The sequence below is a fragment of the Coffea arabica genome, chromosome 2e, assembly GCF_036785885.1.
Source record: "Coffea arabica cultivar ET-39 chromosome 2e, Coffea Arabica ET-39 HiFi, whole genome shotgun sequence".
Lineage (NCBI taxonomy): Eukaryota > Viridiplantae > Streptophyta > Magnoliopsida > Gentianales > Rubiaceae > Coffea > Coffea arabica.
The window spans coordinates 69,599,630-69,618,225 of NC_092313.1; the positions used below are offsets into that span (position 1 = coordinate 69,599,630).

General features: G+C 39.1%; 4 protein-coding genes and 1 non-coding gene across 5 annotated transcripts; 3 read left to right on the plus strand and 2 right to left on the minus strand.

The window, feature by feature from the left end:
• Positions 1-467: 467 nt before the first annotated feature.
• Positions 468-5,651, minus strand: LOC140036440 (uncharacterized). Its single transcript, XM_072077856.1, has 6 exons — positions 5,412-5,651; positions 4,095-4,649; positions 2,894-3,980; positions 2,319-2,635; positions 1,503-2,204; positions 468-1,205 (listed from the first exon to the last, which is right to left on the minus strand). Exons 1-6 carry the CDS (start codon positions 5,649-5,651, stop codon positions 468-470), a joined length of 3,639 nt encoding a protein of 1,212 aa, XP_071933957.1.
• On the plus strand, positions 5,008-5,114 carry LOC113733570 (small nucleolar RNA R71). The gene has a single exon (XR_003459075.1). It is a non-coding gene; the product is annotated as a small nucleolar RNA R71 (small nucleolar RNA).
• A 3,381-nt stretch (positions 5,652-9,032) lies between the features above and the next one.
• On the plus strand, positions 9,033-10,316 carry LOC140036441 (gamma conglutin 1-like). The gene has a single exon (XM_072077857.1). The coding sequence runs from the start codon at positions 9,033-9,035 to the stop codon at positions 10,314-10,316; it is 1,284 nt and encodes a 427-aa protein (XP_071933958.1).
• An 890-nt stretch (positions 10,317-11,206) lies between these two features.
• LOC113729402 (subtilisin-like protease SBT1.4) lies at positions 11,207-13,910 on the minus strand. The gene has a single exon (XM_027253702.2). It carries the CDS (start codon positions 13,693-13,695, stop codon positions 11,347-11,349), a length of 2,349 nt encoding a protein of 782 aa, XP_027109503.2. The 5' UTR covers positions 13,696-13,910; the 3' UTR covers positions 11,207-11,346.
• A 1,700-nt stretch (positions 13,911-15,610) lies between these two features.
• On the plus strand, positions 15,611-18,067 carry LOC140036442 (uncharacterized). The gene is made up of 3 exons (XM_072077858.1): positions 15,611-16,477; positions 16,559-16,635; positions 17,197-18,067. The coding sequence occupies exons 1-3, from the start codon at positions 15,611-15,613 to the stop codon at positions 18,065-18,067; spliced, it is 1,815 nt and encodes a 604-aa protein (XP_071933959.1).
• The last annotated feature ends 529 nt before the right edge of the window (positions 18,068-18,596 follow it).

Sequence of the window (18,596 nt, forward strand, 5' to 3'; positions counted from 1 at the left end):
TGATATCACCAAAACTCACTTGAAATGCACAATGTATGTATAGGCATAGAAATTTTAAACACTTAAAACACAATTTGGTAAGAAAACTCCCTGCCAACATGATCTTCAAGTGCACCTCCAAGATGGATGATAAAACTCCCGTATCTCCTATAAACAAGTGAAATACATCTAATTAGTCAATTAACTTACACCAAAATATAAGAAACACATAAAAACACACAAATACACTATTATTATTAGGTTGCCTCCCAACAAGCGCTTTTGTTTATAGTCGTTGGCTCGACTTTCCTATAACTTCTTTAATTCTCCATTGCATTTCCTAAGGAGTAATTTACTCCTTTAGGAACCTTTTCTCCGGCCAAATAGGGCTTCAATCTTTGCCCATTTACTTTAAATGGAGAACCATTTTCTCCTTTTATTTCCACTGCTCCATAAGGAAATACTTGAGTTATTTCAAATGGTCCCGATCACCTTGACTTCAATTTTCCTGGAAATAACCTCAGGCGTGAATTGAACAAAAGTACCTTTTGCCCTACCAGAAATTTTTTAGGAATAATATGCTTGTCATGCCAATATTTGATCTTTTCTTTATAAATTTTGGCATTTTCATATGCATGTAGTCGGTGTTCCTCCAATTCACTTAGCTCAAGTAATCGCTTTTCTCCTGCAAAATTAAAATCCATGTTAATAGATTTAATTGCCCAATAAGCTTTGTGCTCAATCTCCACAGGTAGGTGACAAGCTTTCCCATAGACTAAACGATACGGTGACATCCCTAGGGGTGTCTTAAATGCCGTTCGGTAAGCCCATAGTGTATCATCTAGCTTTGTAGCCCAATCCTTGCGTGATTTATTCACAGTTTTCTCCAAAATGAGCTTTATCTCTCTATTAGCTAGCTCTGCTTGTCCATTGGCTTGAGGATGATATGGAAGTGATGTCTTGTGCCTACAACCATATTTAAACAATAAGGAATCCAATTGTCTGTTACAAAAATGTTTCCCTTCATCACTTACTATGGCCTTGGGTATACCAAATCTACTGAAAATATTCTTTTTAAGGAATCTAAGTACAATTTTAGAGTCATTAGTAGGTGAAGCGATTGCTTCAACCCATTTAGAAACATAATCCACTGCTACTAAGATGTACTTATTATTAAAAGAACTAGAAAATGGTCCCATAAAATCAATACCCCATACATCAAATAACTCAACTTCCAAGAACGTAGTCAGGGGCATTTCATTCTTTCGAGATATATTTCCAGTTCTTTGGCATGCATCACAATTTTTAACATATTCCCTAGCATCTTGGTACATAGTTGGCCAATAAAATCCTGATTGCCATACCTTTGCCACAGTCTTTGAAGTACTGAAATGACCACCTGTTTCAAGGTTATGACAATGATATAAAACATTATGTACCTCATCTTCAGGAATACATCTACGTATCATACCATCGGCACAATGTCTGTATAGCAATGGTTCCTCCCAAAAGTAACTTTTTACGTCATGTAAGAATTTCTTCTTTTGATGATAATTAAATCCCTTTTGAATCTCTCCACTGACCAAGTAGTTAGCAAAATCTGCATACCATGGAGAATTTCTAAGTGCTAGGACAAACTCATCCTGAAAATTCTCTTGAATTGGAACTTGATCTTTGATTGGGATATATTCCAAACGTGATAAATGATCTGCAACTAGATTCTCCGATCCCTTTTTGTCTTTTATCTCCACATCAAATTCCTGCAATAAAAGAATCCACCGAATTAGTCTAGGTTTTGCATCCTTCTTATGCAGCAAATATTTAAGAGCTGAATGGTCCGTATATATAATGACTTTAGATCCTACTAAATAGGATCTAAATTTGTCCAAAGCAAATATCACTGCCAATAGCTCTTTTTCTGTCGTTGCATAATTGAGTTGTGCCTCATTTAGCAACTTGCTAGCATAGTAAATGACGTGCAATCGTCCTTCTTTCTTTTGTCCCAAAACTGCTCCAACCGCATAATCACTTGCATCACACATCAATTCAAATGGTAGTGACCAATCAGGCGAAGTTATAATTGGGACCGAAATCAATTCCTTCTTCAACCTTTCAAATGCTACCAAACAATTGTCATCAAATTGAAAAGGAGAATCTTTACATAATAAATCACATAATGGCTTTACTATTTTAGAAAAATCTTTAATAAAACGTCTATAAAAGCCAGCATGTCCTAAAAAACTCCTTATCCCCTTGACATTGCTTGGGGGTGGTAATTTTTCGATGACTTCTATTTTGGCTTGATCCACCTCAATTCCCTTGGAGGAAATCTTGTGTCCTAAGACAATTCCTTCTTTTACCATAAAATGACATTTCTCCCAATTCAGTACAAGATTTGCTTCCTCGCATCTCTGCAAAATCAATTCCAAATTATGAAGACACTGATCAAAAGATGAACCATACACAGAAAAATCATCCATAAATATCTCCATAATTTTCTCAATATAATCAGAAAAAATAGCCATCATGCATCGTTGAAAAGTTGCGGGAGCATTGCATAACCCAAATGGCATTCTTCTAAAGGCAAAAGTGCCATAAGGACATGTAAATGTGGTCTTCTCTTGATCCTCTGGAGTTATAGCTATTTGATTATATCCTGAAAAACCATCAAGAAAACAGTAAAATTCATATCCAGCTATACGCTCCAATAATTGATCAAGAAATGGTAAGGGAAAATGATATTTTCTTGTTACCGTATTTAACTTACGATAATCAATACACACTCTCCACCCTACCACAAGTCTAGATGGAATTAATTCATCATTTTTACCCACGATTGTAGTCATTCCATCCTTCTTTGGTACCACATGAATTGGACTAATCCAAACACTATCGGAGATAGGAAAAACTATACCTGCGTCAAGCCATTCAAGAATTTCATTTCTTACCACCTCTTTCATGTTTGGATTGAGTCTTCTTTGTGTTTCCACCACTGGTTTGCAATTGTCCTCCAATAAAATTCGATGCATGCATATAGAAGGACTTATACCTTTAATGTCTGAAATTGTCCATCCAATTGCCTTCTTACACCTTCTTAGAACTCTTAACAACTTTGCACACTGTTCATCATCAAGGTCAGCACTAACAATTACAGGTAAAGTTTTATTTTCTCCAAGAAATTCATACCTTAGATGAGTCGGAAGTGGTTTGAGCTCTAACCTTGGAGGTTCAATTTCTGAAGGTTGTGAAAACCCTTTTCCTTGGCCAAGACTTTCATACAAATTACCCCTTTTATAAGGTGCTTGAAAATCCAAGTACTTGGCCAATTCTTCAATTTCTTCACAAACATCTTCTTGCTTACCTAAACTCATTAAACAATGCTCAAGAGGATCTAAGTCAAGGTTGACTTGACTCATCTCTTGGGTTAGTTTATCAATTGTGCCAATAGAATAAGCATGATTGGTAAAAGAAGGGTATTTTTCCATTTCATTCAAATTAAATTCTACTTCTTCTTCACCTACTTGAAACTTAAGCTTGCCATTTTTTACATCAATAATAGTACCTGCAGTAGCTAGAAATGGTCTACCTAGAATAATTGGCATAGATATATATTCTTCCATATCTAATACCACAAAATCCACTGGAATGATAAATTTTTGAACTTTTATCAATACATTCTCCAACACTCCCAATGGATATCTAATAGACCGATCCACTAGTTGCAAAGTAATATTAGTGCGTTTAAGCTCATGCAAACCCAATTGTCTAGCCACCGTTAAAGGTATTAATGATACACTAGCACCAAGATCACACAATGCCTTAGAAAAATCAACGCTACCTATGGTGCAAGGTATAGAAAAACTCCCCGGATCCTTCAATTTCGATGGTAGCTTATTTTGAATAATTGCACTACATTCCTCCGTTAATGCTATTGTTTCGCAGTCTTCCAACTTTCTTTTTCTAGTCATGATTTCCTTGAGAAATTTCGCATAAGACGGAATCTGCAAAATAGCATCGGCAAAAGGAATGTTAATGTGCAATTGTTTGAAAAGTTTAACAAATTTTTCAAAATCTTTATCAAACTTATTTTGCTTTAATCTTTGTGGAAATGGAACCGCAGGGGGTATTGGAATGGTAGTGGAAGATGATGGTTGCTTTTCTCTTGGATTCTCTCGACTATTTTCCTCCACAATCGCCTCTTGGTTCCTCTGCTTTTCTTCTTGTTTTTCATTCTCATCTTTCTCAACTTCCTTCACTGGAGGATCTTCTAATTGTCTACCACTACGAAGAGTAATGGCTTTCACATGCTCCTTAGGATTGACCTCTGTTTTGCTAGGTAATTCTCCTTGATTTCGATTATTCAAAGAACTAGCAATTTGACCAATTTGGACCTCTACATTCCTGTACATTGTAGTGAGTTGGTCCAACCTTCCTTCTACTCGCTCAAATCTGTCCGAGATAACTTTTGCAAGCTTTTCCACTGCCATCTCCCAACCAGGTTTAGTTTCAGCTTGTTGTTGCCTTGATTGAAATCCCGGTGGATTGGTTTGCCTTGGTTGATTTCCTTGATCCTTCCATCCAAAGTTTGGATGATTTCTCCACCCCGGATTGTAAGTATTCGAGTAGGGGTTATTTTGAGCATTACGATTGTAATTATTGACGAATTGTACCTGTTCAGAATCAACACACTCATTAGTATCATGTTCACCTCCACATATAGAACAACTTGCTACATGTGCATTAGATGAACTTGGACCAACTCCACCTTGTCTACTTAGCAACTTCATCACATTATTCATTTGAGCACTCAGCATATTGAGAGTGTCCATTTCTATCATACCTGCGTGACGTCTTGTATTACCTCTCTCATTGGCCCATTGGTAGTTATTTGCTGCCATTTCTTCTATCAAATTATGAGCCTCTTGGGGTGATTTACCCATTAAAGCTCCACCTGCAGCTGCATCGATCATAGTTTTAGTAGAAAAAGCTAAACCATTATAGAAGGTTTGTATGATTAACCATTCCGGCAGTCCATGATGTGGACATATCCGAAGTAAATCTCTAAACCTTTCCCATGCCTCATATAATGATTCTCCCTCCAATTGACTAAAACTAGTGATATCCATTCTAAGATTAGCAGTCTTTCCTGGTGGAAAATACTTATTTAAGAATGCTCTTGATAATTCATCCCATCCAGTGAAAGTATTAGGAGCATGAGAGTGTAGCCAAAGTTTGGCCTTATCTCTCAATGAAAATGGGAACAATCTTAGCCTTATAGCATCATCACTAACTCCATTCATTTTAATTGTATCACAAATTTCCAAGAATGTAGCTAAGTGTGTATTAGGATCTTCTACTGCATTACCTCCAAATTGAGATTGTTGAACCATTTGGATAAGTGATGGTTTAATCTCAAAGTTGTTAGCATTTACCGCAGGCCTTGCTATGCTCGTTTGAGATCCTTGTGTTCCCGGTAGAGCACAATCTCGTAGAACTCGCCTATTTAGGTCATTTTCCGCCATTTCTTCTTCAAATGGTAATTCTATCAAGATATCTTCTATTGGCTGCCAAACCTCTTGTTCCTCTTGGTGCAGTGTATTCCTCCTTTGTCTCCGCAATGTTCTTTCAATTTCCGGATCAAAATGTGCAACTTCTCTATTTGATCGGTACATGCACTACAAGTAAAAATAAGAGAAATTTTTGTAATTTTAATTCAACAACTTGGATAAAAACAATGAAGATGTCTAAATTAATAGAGATGACTAGGCCCTAATATTGCCGCTCCCCGGCAACGGCGCCAAAAACTTGACGGGTTTTTACTTTAAGTGCAAGTTTAATTTCGATTTTACACCCGTTGGACTGCAAGTATACAGGTCGCAATTGTAGTACAAGATGTGTATCGGGTCGATCCCACGAGGAGCAATTTAAACAATTACTAAGCCCTTGTTCTCTCTATTATTTAGACTTACAATTAATTTTGAGCAGAGAAAATCTAATGCTGTAATCTACAAATCTGATATACAAATCTAGTTTAACAAATGCTGAATGCAAATAGAGAAATTTCACTTAATGAAGATTCTAGGGATGTAGATTCCACTTATGGCATAAACTACACAAATAAATGGATTTACTTCTTGCTATTATTCTTGTTTAACCAGAGATTTATTTCCAAGATTACCAAGTCTCATTTTCATGATGAAATGGCTTAGAGCAATATAGATTTCCCTATTTTCATGGTGAAATACTACTACTACTCCGTTTTATTTCATGAAATACTCAATAATCCACCTAAGTGTATCTCTATTTTCATGAACATACAACTCAAGCACTACTCATGTGTTTCAATTGTTATTACCAATTCTCATTGAATAATAACACTATAAACATGCTATTGGTGATCAATCAATAACAAGTAAGAACAGCTACACAAGTAGACAAGTTAAGACAAGATATAACAAGTGTAAATCACATTCAATTAGTATTATTTAGCCATAAGTTTCATCTACTCCCTAGATGAAGGAGTTTAGCTACTCATGAATGATTTAACAATCAAACTCACAAGTTTATTAATGCAAAACATCATAAAGTACAAGTATAAGAAAGATAAAAGAAAGCTTAGCCAATTGAAGGTGAAGCTCTCCAATTCCTGCTATGTTCTTGCAAAATATGATTACAAGTGAAACTCTCCAAAAAATGCTTCTCCAAGTACTCCTCTCTAGAGAGAAAACTTGTTGCAAGAAGGAAAACTAGCTACGTATGGTCCTCTGGCTTCTCCCCTGAGTTTCTGCATAAAAGGTGGTAGAAATTCCATTCCTCTCTCTTCATAATTTCCTCCACTTAGATTTGTAAAAAAGAAGTCAATGTTCCTTTTGTCCACACTCATTTGGTCTTCTCTTTTATTGCAGAAGCATGTGCCACCGATTTCTGTCCCTCAAAATAGCTGTAAAAGTTGTGAGAAAGGTAAAGAAAAACGGCTGTGCCACTTGCTGAGGAGAGAGACAGATCCGAGCCTCGGATCCGAGGAGTGATAATGGATCCGAGCTCGGATCATAGGATCCGAGGCCTTCCCATGATGGATCCGAGGTCGGATCGTCCTGACCTCGGATACACTCCGCCAGAAGTACAGACGAGGGGTCGGATCCCTCTTGTACACACGGATCCGAGCTCGGATCCGTGTTAAGCAATATTTCCAGTTTTTCACTTCTTCCATTTTTCTACATTTTTGCTCCCAATTTCTTGTGTACTTTGTCCTCTGGATGACCCTGACATTTCTTTCAACTTGTGCATGAATTTCATACATCAATTACCTTCACAATTTCACAAAATTACGCATTAATCCATTCATTTATCAATTTCTTAACTCTTAAATAATATTTAAGCAATTATCACCAAAAGAGTTCAAATATGGCTTTAATCTTCTCAAAACATACCAAAAATTCATGCCAAATTCGTACAAAATGTACGTTAAATATTCACTTATCATTATTCATGAATCAACTCATAGGAGTTCCTCAGGTGAAACCAGTTTCACAATTTGAGGTATGCTTCAATTTCAACTACTTAGCAAGTACCAGAACTGGCCCTGAAGTTCCTAGAATTGATTTCATGCTGCAAAATCAAAAGTTTAGCAGGACAATTATTGGCGAAAATTTCACGGTACAAGTAGAACAAAATGTCTCGTGTTTAGCCTTTGTTGATGGAGGAACTAACCCTACGGCTTCAATTGTCATAGCTACACATCAACTGGAAAATAATCTTCTTCAATTTGGTCTTGCAAAGAACTAGATTAGGGTTTGCATCTTCGCTACTTTTGCGTCATATTACCTGTGCTAACTTCAATTTCACCTTGCATTCGTACCATTTGTAAAATGGGAACTGAGATTGATGATTTATTCTGTTGAATGTAATTATTTTGAAGTATTTGGAGATAAATTATGTGCTCCTTGATGCGACAGAATATTTTTTTTTTTTTTTTTTTTTTGCGTGCTGAACTTTATCACCGTCTTGTACACACATCCAAGCGGGTGCAACGTTTTATTGCCAACTGCAAAATGTAATTTCAAGAAAGAATTTTTTTTACTCTACCTTTCAAAATTGATTCACATTATAACTTAATCCATGCTAACATACATAGTATGTATGTAGCATTAATTACATGCAATATTGATATGTTTTTAAATTTTCATAAATGGAATCAATTGAAAATTATATATTTTATCACCATGCTCAAGTTGATTGTGATTATTTTCTTGCAGAATTAGCTCAACGGACCGAATTAACTCTCATTCAATGTCTTTACTTGTGTTTTACTACTAATTAGTACATATTGGATTATATTATTGTTCTCTTTGTTCCATTGACCTCTTGAACTTTTAGTGTCCAACAACTTGTCGATTTCTGAGAGATAGTGTTCTTGATCTTGATATCCCAACTCATTGCATTTGAAATTATACAATGCAAGTTAAACTAGTTTTTTTTTTCTAATAATTTCATATAAAACATTCCTCGGAAAGAAAAAATGTAACTGGTGATGGAACTATTCTAGACTATTGCAATTGCATTGAGAAAATTAAACTGACAAGAGAATTCTCACTTTAACGGGTATGCACTTCTCACTTTCCTTTGATAAAGCTGGAATCCAGTCTGGAAGAACCTGGTGGCAGTACTAGCTAGTGAAGTTTTATCCCCTCTTTGCTAGATGCTGCCTCATCAAGCACTCCCTAGCTGCTTCTACTCTTTCTGTGTCCTCTATTGCCATCATCACACCGCTGTCTTTACCCTTGTTTGCTCTAAGTTTGGTTTAAAGACAACCTACCAAATAGAAAGAAAAAGAAAACTCATCCACTGATTAAGTCATCAAACTCAGATATTTACACGAGAAACAGAAATCATCAAGATTGTCTCCATTCCCACCCCTTCTTGAAGTTATCTTCCCCCATTCTTACCCGCTACAAACTTTATAGCTATACATATAGATCAAGCCATTTTCCTCGTACTACCCAAAAACCACATCTCAGAAACACTGATTCTGCTAATCTTCTCTGATTCCTCTTATGGCTTCCCGCTTCAATTTTATTCTCGCTCTCTTGACTCTCGTTTCCCTTCTGTTTGCATCAGCACCTGGAGCTGCTCAAGCTCCCTTCAACCCGAACGCCCTTTACCTCCCAGTGCTGAAAGATAACGCCACAAGCCTCCTTGTTGTCGATATCTACAAAAGAACACCCCTCAAATCAATCCCACTTCTTGTAGACCTGAATGGCAAGTTCTTATCAGTTAATTGTGAGCAAGATTACCTGTCATCCACCTATAATGCTCCAATTTGTCATTCAACTCAGTGTTCACAAGTTGAAAATCATTTCTGCCACACATGTTTATCCCAGGCTAAGCCTGGTTGCCATAACAACACTTGTGCAGTCTTTGCAACAAACCCTCTCACCAACACAAATGTAGTTAGTGAACTTGCACAAGATACACTAGCAATTAAGACTATTGAGGCCTCAAATCCAGGCCCTCTGGCTGTTGTCCGCTACTTCCTCTTTGCATGCACGCCATCATCTTTTCTACAAGGGCCATTACCGCAAAATGTACAAGGAATAGTTGGATTTGGCCACAATCAAGTTTCTTTACCAATGCAACTAGCTTCTCACTTTGGATTCCCGCAGAAATTTGCCTTGTGTTTATCTTCAAAGACCAACCAAAATGGAGTCATCTTTTTGGGGAACGCATCTTATAGAATTGGCGACAAGGACATCTCTCAAGGTATGCAATATACCCCATTAACTATTGGATCACAAGGAGAGTACCAGATACTAGTGAAATCAATCAGGATAAATCACAAGCCTGTCCAATTCAACACACCTTTGCTTTCAAGAACTAGAAGCTTTGGTGGAACAGTGATCGGCACAACAGATCCGTACACCGTTCTTGAGCACTCAATTTTCGAAAACTTCACTCAGTTCTTCACGAATGAATTCACTGCCATTGGTGCATCTCAGGTGGATCCAGTATCACCTTTTGGAGTATGCTTCAATAAATTGCCTCCTCCGGTTCCAAAAGTCGATATAGCTGCTCCTATCATCGACTTTGTGATGGAAAATCGTGACACTGCCTGGAGTATATTCGGTTCAAATTCCATAGTCAAAGCAAGGCCTGGAATTTGGTGCTTAGCATTCGTTGATGGAGGATATAAGCCCAGAGCTCCAATTGTCTTGGGTGCATATCAGTTGGAGGATCACATATTTGAGTTTGATCTGGCTAGTTCCCAGTTGGGATTTAGGGTGACCCTAAAGGCTGATTACAATACCTGTGATCAATTCAACTTCAATCCTACACCATAAGTTGGCGAATGACCTGAATGATTTGATCACTTTGCCATGGATATATGTACCTTGTTGGTTTATGTTTGTGTCGGCTTTGTAGTTTTTGTTTTGTGCTGTGTGATATTAGCTTTTTTCGGTTTCATAATTGTGCCAATGAATTTTTTTTTAAGTGAGAGATCTTAAACAAAGAATCTTCCATTTACTATCCCTTCTACCTTACCACTTAATTCAAACTTCTCCCAAACTTGTTATGGTTACCTAGCTATGAATATGTATTCCTCTTTTTTTTTTTTTTCTCCTGATTACTTTTGCTAAATTTTGTCACTATGACTTATTTGGGGTAACAGCCATTATGATTTATGACTGATTGGAGGGCTGTACAAGACCCGATATTGTATTGCCTAATGCCTACCAAATCTAGAAGTAAACTAATTCCTGTTACTTTAGAAGAACAATTTTGCCCTTTTTTTTGTGTCAAAAGGGTAACAATACTAACCTAAACCTGGGCCTAACTTGGCCATGAAGAATGGAGGCCGAAAAAACTTGCCTCCCGAATATTTTCCCTACCCAAATTGGGGGAACATGCAATATACTATACCTTTTGCATTTTATGCTTCAATAAGTACTAGTGCCTTGGAAAAAATTTGGCTTATTTGGATAAAGTATTGATTTTTTATTTGTGCAAAGATTACCAGATATTATTGAGCTCAAATTGCTTTTTTTTCCCCCTTAAATTCTATTTAATATCATGGTACAAAAGAGTTAATTTCTTGAAGCTTTAGAAATTTTCTAAGTCATTAAATTTTCTTCGTCATTGATATTCTTTGCTCAGACCAATGACGTGAAAATCATTAATAATAACTCAATTTAGTTAGCAGCTACATTAGCTAATTTTTAATAGTTAAAAAAGCAAACTAAACCAGTTTATCATTATAATAAAATAGTGCTTTCCACTTATTGATTAACGTACTTGCATAGTGATTAAGATCTATAACCATTCAAGCAAATTATATTGGCTATGCATGCCACTGTCCAACCGGGTGCTTTATTATTTCCCCTGAAACCTCACTGCAATAGGGCTTCTCACAAGGTGCTCCCCATCACTCCAATCCAGTGACCCAAATCCAGACTCAATGTCACCAATTTCCTCCAATGCAGCCCTTGTGAACAAGACCTCATAGGACAAGGCATCCTTTCCTTTGCAGAATATCAGCTTACTCGGTGACACCCTCACCTCCACAAATTGAGGAGCATTTACTTTCACATCATACACAACATCTGATTTGCTCCCCACATTCTTGACCACCCGTTTATGCTTAGCCGCCTTTTTACTACGACTAAAAGCCACAGAAAAAGAAGGATAATTCAAGTCTCCAACACTCTCCAATTTCTGTGCATTGCAGTCCACGGGAACCGATCTATCCTTGACAAACACTGCTATTTTAGTTGGACTATACCCAATCGTACACAAGAACCCCACGTAATCACTAGTTCCCATATCGTATACCAAGCCTGGATTAAGCGCCTTGTTAGGATCGACGTGACCTGACCCATGTCCAAATGGGATGGATTCTTTGCCAGTGGAAATGTCCATAATATTGTTGCCCCTGTTGTCAACGTTATAAGCAGTCGTCATAAGAGCTGATTTTATAGCTGCCGGAGTCCAATCAGGAAAGGCTTTGTGAAGCAAAGCTGCTAATCCACTTACATGAGGACAGGCCATGGACGTACCGGACATAATGTTGAAATTCACTCTTCTCTTATCAATGTTTTCCAAACTGGATGGTCCGGCCAGCCTGGTCCAACCGGCTAAGATATTCACGCCGGGAGCGATAACATCTGGTTTTAAGATCTCCGGTGTAATAAGATTTGGACCACGGCTCGAGAATGCCGCCACCCGTGGCGCTGATATTGAGTTCCCAGTCACCGTTCCTCTAAAGATAATTGTAGCTGTCGCAGAGGAGGGATGGGACTTGAGGTAGCTCTTAATTTTGTCGCCGGCTGTTATCCCCACCATCGTAGCTGGAATTAGATGGGCTTCCGCCCTGAGGTCTTCGCCGGAAATGGCATATTCCTCAGTGTCTGCATGTATCATGCCAACACCACCGTCGTGTTTGACTGCCCATCCTTTGGCAGCTCCGGTAATATTACCTCCACGGTCACATACCACAATCTTTCCCTTGACTTTGGAAGGATCGAGTTTTCCTTGGAAACAGAATTTGCTTCCGCAATTTGCGGCGTAAACAAGTGGGATCTGAGCATCCGACAGAGGGAGACCGGAGTACAGCGACACGCCACTGAAAATTCTTCCATCTCCGAGAACAACGTCAGCTGGAAACTCCCGGTCGATTGTGGATGCACCGACAGTAAGAATCCAGGGTGCAATATTGTCGGCAGTGTAGGGGAGCGGGCCAGAATTTCCCGCTGAGCAAGAAGTCACAATCCCTTGCTCCATAGCGCTAAATGCACCGATTGCAATGGGATCAAGGTCGTACTCCCTAGCTTGTTTGCCACCCACTGACAGTGAAATCACGTGAACTCCATCGGAAATGGCTTGATTGATGCCTGCTAATATATCGGAGTCAAAGCATCCACCTCTCCAACAGACTTTGTAGGCGGCAATCCTGGCTTTAATCGCCATTCCTCTCGCTTCCCCTTTAGCATATTCATAGAGGCCAGCATTTTTAACGGCCGAACCAGCTGCCGTAGAAGCAGTATGCGTTCCATGACCTTTGAAGTCCCAAGGCAACTTCGATTCTCCCATTTGTTCTATGGACTTTTTCATTTGTTCCTCATATTCTCTGTAATAAGCTCTGGCGCCAATAAGCTTTTTGTTACATGAAGTTGAGGGAAAGTCCGAAGTCGTTTCACATTCTCCTTTCCAGTATGAAGGAACAGGAGGAAGGTTTTCGTCAGAGAAGCTCGGATGATCAGGCCAACTGCCAGTGTCGAGGACACCGATGACGACGTCCTTGGCGTAATTGGAGACTGGCCAGAGGCCAAAGAAGTCAGCGAGGCCCATGAAGTAGGGGGTGCGGGTAGTTTGAAGCTGGCGGATGCTGTCTGGGACGACAGATAGAATGCCATGGTGACGGCGGAGCTCTGCGGCCTGGGAGATGTTAAGGCGGGCAGCAAAGCCATGGATAGCGTGTTCATAGGTATACAGGAGTTTAGTTGTGGGCTGTTGACGATCGGTGGAGAGAGGAGAGAGGGAGCTGAGCATGGAGGAGTACCAGTCGTGGTGGGTGGTGAAAAGGGATGGCTTTTGAGACTTGGAGAGGTGGACGATGTAGGTTTCATGACTGTCATCGGATGAGGCAGCAATCATGCATGCATGGAGGCAAAAGAGGAAGAAGATAAGGAGAAATAAGGAAGTTAGAGAAGAGAAGGCAGCCATTAATTGGAGACAAGATGCAGGGTAAGAAAATATTGCATGCAAAGGGGGTTTGGTTGTTGAACATAATTCTGGGGATGGGGATGATGATGATGATGATATATACACAAGAAGCTTGGACGGTTGGAGCAGATGGCTGCGTATCTTTGTGATAGATTGGCCTTTGTGTTGTTGGGGCACGTCCTAAAACCTTACTGGTCAGCAATGGAGCTAAAACGCTAAGGTCAGGGTCAATCTCCGACAGCATATAGAATGCAGTAATAATGAATTAAATTAAATGAAAGTTTATACAATAAACATATTTTTTTTCCAATGTAAAATATGTTTTTAAGTTAAAATTATACTCAAATTTAACAATAAAAATCACTCTACGAATTTGTGTTTAGAAACATGGACGAATTTGTGTTTAGAAACATGGACAGAATTTATTTTATTATTAATTCCTCCTATTACCTGACTTGATGTGGATTAATTGCGGGATTCTACTCACTTTTAGTATTTTACATTTATTTCAGGAAGTAGAACGAAAATATAATAACAGGTACTAATTTGGCAGGAAAACAGTCCAGATGATAGAGTTTATCGCATTTTTTAAACAACAAAATGAGAGCCCTTGTTGGACAAATTGGGCCGAAGTCTTCTTTTCGGAGTGAGCCGCCGCACATCAAAAGGGAGGCAGAGGATAAACACAAAGAGAGCAGCAGAGGACTAGGGGGATCTGGCCTTTCTTCTTAGTTTTTCGTCTTTAGTTTAGGCTAAATTTTATTGACTTTTCCCTTGGACTTACTTTTTGGCTTCGGGGACTTACGAATGTCAGGACCCCTAAGCCATTCTTGGCTTTTGACTTTTCTTCATCTTTGAACTTTTAGTATTTACGTTTCTTTCTTCGTATGTCATTCGAAGTGAAACAGAGGGCTACCTCTTGTAACTTTGCTATCTTTTCTGGATTGGAGCGAATTGCGTTTCCCAATTTTTGTGACAATGGCCGCGACTCTTGTTTCAACTTCCTGTGGACTTAGTTCATCAAATATGAACTAATTTCACCAGTCTAGCTAAGGAATAACGGATGCTTTGGGTCGCTTAAAATTGTGAGATCGATTTAATTTTATCTTTTTCTTTTATTTATTAGTATTCACATATTCCTTATTTGCAGTGCTTGTGATTATTTAATTAATTGATTGTCTTGGATCCAGATAATTAGTTGATTGGGTAACCTATTGTCAATTAGGGCATTAAATCCGTAATTGTTTAATTGCTCTAAAATAGTGACAACTGGCATGATTAGGTTTGTGTCAGGGGAATACGCGAGGTAATCTAAAATAACCCTGGTAGTGCGTTATTTGGTTAGAATAGGGCTCCTCTAATACGTAAGGCAATTGGGGAATTAAATTCTACGGGCGTACCTAGGATTATTTCTCAATTAGAGCAGTGATTAACGGGCGTACCTTGATCACCGACGCAGTAAGGAGGGGTTGACTGTCATCGCTTGTTTGGCAGTTATAACCTATTTATTGATAAATAATTGAAATTGCCTTTGTTTCAAGGATCAATTAGGTGAACCATTACTGAAATTATTTCTTGGCTAGATCCTTAATTATCACTCATTTGATTTTAGTAATTTGTTATTTAATTTTTAGTAGTTTCTTAGATTTTATTTGAATTTATTTGATTGTCACCTTCTGCACAAAAACACTCTCTTGTCACTGTGAATTTGGAAAGGAACAAGTACTCCCAATCCCTGTGGATTCGACCCTGCTTACCACTATCTACAGAAATTTACTTTTAGTTTGAACAGGTTTTATTATTGCACAGGTTTCGACAACCTGTCAATTTTTGGCGCCGTTACCGGGGACTGGCGTTATTATTTGTTTCTTTTTAAATTCATTTTTGATCTAACTTTCTGGTGCTTTTCAAGTGTATGCCTCGTTCTTCTCGTACAGGTGAATTAATTTTCGACCCCGAGGTAGAGAAGACTGAGCGTAGGACAAGAAAAGAGACCAGACAGCTCCTAGAGGAGCACTCCAGTGCTACATCTCAGAGACCTGAGCAAGAAGTTGAACCAACAGATTCGTTTGGAGACACTTCGAGTGACTCTGACCAGGAGGAAGGAACCATGGCTAATGCACGAACATTGAGGGAGTTGGCTGCTCCTGATTTAAATCAGCAGCCTTTATGCATTACCTTCCCCACCCTAAATGATAACACTCCATTTGAACTAAAATCTGGACTGATTCATCTTTTACCATCTTTTCATGGTTTACCAGGTGAAGAGCCGTATAAACATCTGCAGGAGTTTGACGTCGTGTGCAATAGTATGAAACCCCCAAGAATCACAGAAGAGCAAATAAAAATGAGGGCATTTCCCTTTTCCTTGAAGGATTTTGCAAAGGACTGGCTGTACTACCTACCACCAGATAGCATCACCATGTGGAACCAGTTGAAGAAAAAATTTTTAGATAAATATTTTTCTGCGTCCAGAGCTGCGAGTCTAAGGAAAGAAATTTGCGGGATCAAGCAACACCCAGGCGAGTCACTCTATGAGTATTGGGAACGGTACAAGAAGTTGTGCAACAAGTGCTCCCAGCACCAAATAAGTGAGCAGTTGCTCATACAATATTTTTATGATGGGCTTCTTTTCAGAGACAGGAGCATAATTGATGCTACAAGTGGAGGGGCACTGGAGAACAAAATCCCTCGGGAAGCAAGGGAGTTAATAGAGGGGATGACAGAGAATTCACAACAATTCGGTACGAGAGAGGATGTTCCACTACGCAAGGTGAATGAGGTAGAGACATCCTCTATCTAGCAGCAGCTAACTTAGTTGACCTCGTTTGTTAGGCAACTGGCTGTAGGAAATGCATTTCAGGCCAAGGTGTGCGGGATTTGCACTGATATGATTCATTCTACAGACATGTGTCCAATGATGCAAGAGGAGGGTGCAGAGCAAGTGAACATGACAGGTCACGTGCCCGCGCCATGAAGGCACTATGACCCCTATTCAAGTACCTACAATCCTGATTGGAGGGACCACCCTAACCTCAGTTATGGAGGGAACAGGCAGTCTAATTTCGTGCCTAATAGACAACAAGGGTACCAGCAGCAGTACCAACCCCGACCACCTCCGCTACCGAGCTCTAGTCTATCTTTGGAGGAGATGATGAAACAACTGATAGCAATCATCTCGCAAAATCAGCAAAGGACGGACTCCGAAATGCAGGACATAAGAAATCAGATAAGTCAAATGGCCCCAAAAATCAACCGTTTGGAGTCCCAAGTAAATGGAAGATTGTCATCCCAACCTGAACTGAACCTGAAGAACGTAAGTGCAATGACTTTAAGGAGCGGGAAAGAAATTTAGGGGCCCGAACTCGTGACTCCAAAGGATAAGGACGAAGAGAAGATTGAGAAAGAACTTGAGGCAGAGAATACAAGAACCAAAAATTCAACGGTACTCCCTGACCCGATTATAGATGTTAAAACTAATCCCCCTCCATTTCCTTGCAGGTTGGAGAAACCGAAGAAGCAGGACAAAGAGAAGGAGATCCTAGAGGTGTTCCGCAAGGTAGAGGTCAATATCCCCTTATTAGATGCCATCAAACAAGTGTCGAAGTATGCAAAATTTTTGAGGGATCTATGTGTCAACCGAAAGCGGCTGAGGGGAGACGAAAGGATCATTGTTGGGGAGAATGTGTCAGCAGTTCTCCAAAGGAAGCTTCCACCAAAGTGCGGGGATCCAGGTAGGTTTATTGTCCCATGTAAGATAGGTAATACTCTAATTAGGAATACCCTGCTAGACTTAGGAACATCGATCAACGTAATGCCTAAATCTATGTATACTTCTCTGAACTTCGGTCCATTAAAAGAAATCGAAATAATAATTCAATTAGCTGACCGAACAAATGCATACCCTGATGGGTTGATAGAAGATGTGCTGGTTAAAGTTAATGAATTGATATTCCCGGATGACTTTTATGTACTTGACATGGATGATGATCATTCCTCTGACCCCTTACCTTTGCTACTAGGTAGACCCTTTTTGAGCACAGCACAGACAAAAATTGACGTTAATAAGGGTACATTGTCCATGGAATTTGATGGAGAACTAGTCCACTTTAATATTTTCGATACAATGGAACATCCTGTTAACTCTCACCCTGTATTTGCTATTCATGCTATTAATCCCTCTGTGCAAGAATTTTCTTCGTTTGCTTGTAGGAATAAATTCAAATTTACTGAGAACAAGTATAAGGGGATGGAAGCACTGTATGAGGTGAAAAACAGTAGAAAATTAAGAAAGGAGGCTGCCCTCAAAGGCTATTTGGATCCTGGAGGAGGACCACCGATTTCCAGAAAAACTGAGTTACACCCAGATTGAAGAGTGGTGTTCAATGTCAAGCCAAAAACGTTAAAGAAAGGCGCTCATTGGGAGGCAACCCAATTATTTCTTTTAATTGTTTGTTTCGATTTCGTGTGATAGTTTAAATATGTTTTCCTTGAATTTGACTGATTTCGGGTTTCAATTTTCGTTTTTGATCATTTGTAGGTGTTTTTCTGTCATGACGTGCCCACGTCATGACGTCTGGAGAGCTCACGGTCAGAATCGTCAGAAGAGCTCAAGGTCAGAGAGCTCCCCCGTTCTCATTCCATGCCTTCGTCAGAGAGTTAAAGGTTGAGTTTTGCAATTGTTATAGGAAAAAAATTTAATTAAAAAAATTTAATTTAAAATTAAAAAAAAATTTCCTTTTCACCGTAGCTTAAATTTCCAAAAAAAAAAAAAAATCTCTTTCTTTTTCCTTCTTTTCTTTCTTTTTCTTTCTTTCTTCTTTCTTTCTTCCCCGCTGCCCCTGTTCGCCCTTTCTTTCTTTTCCTCTGCGCACGCCGCCGCTTCCCACTCCCGCCCGCCG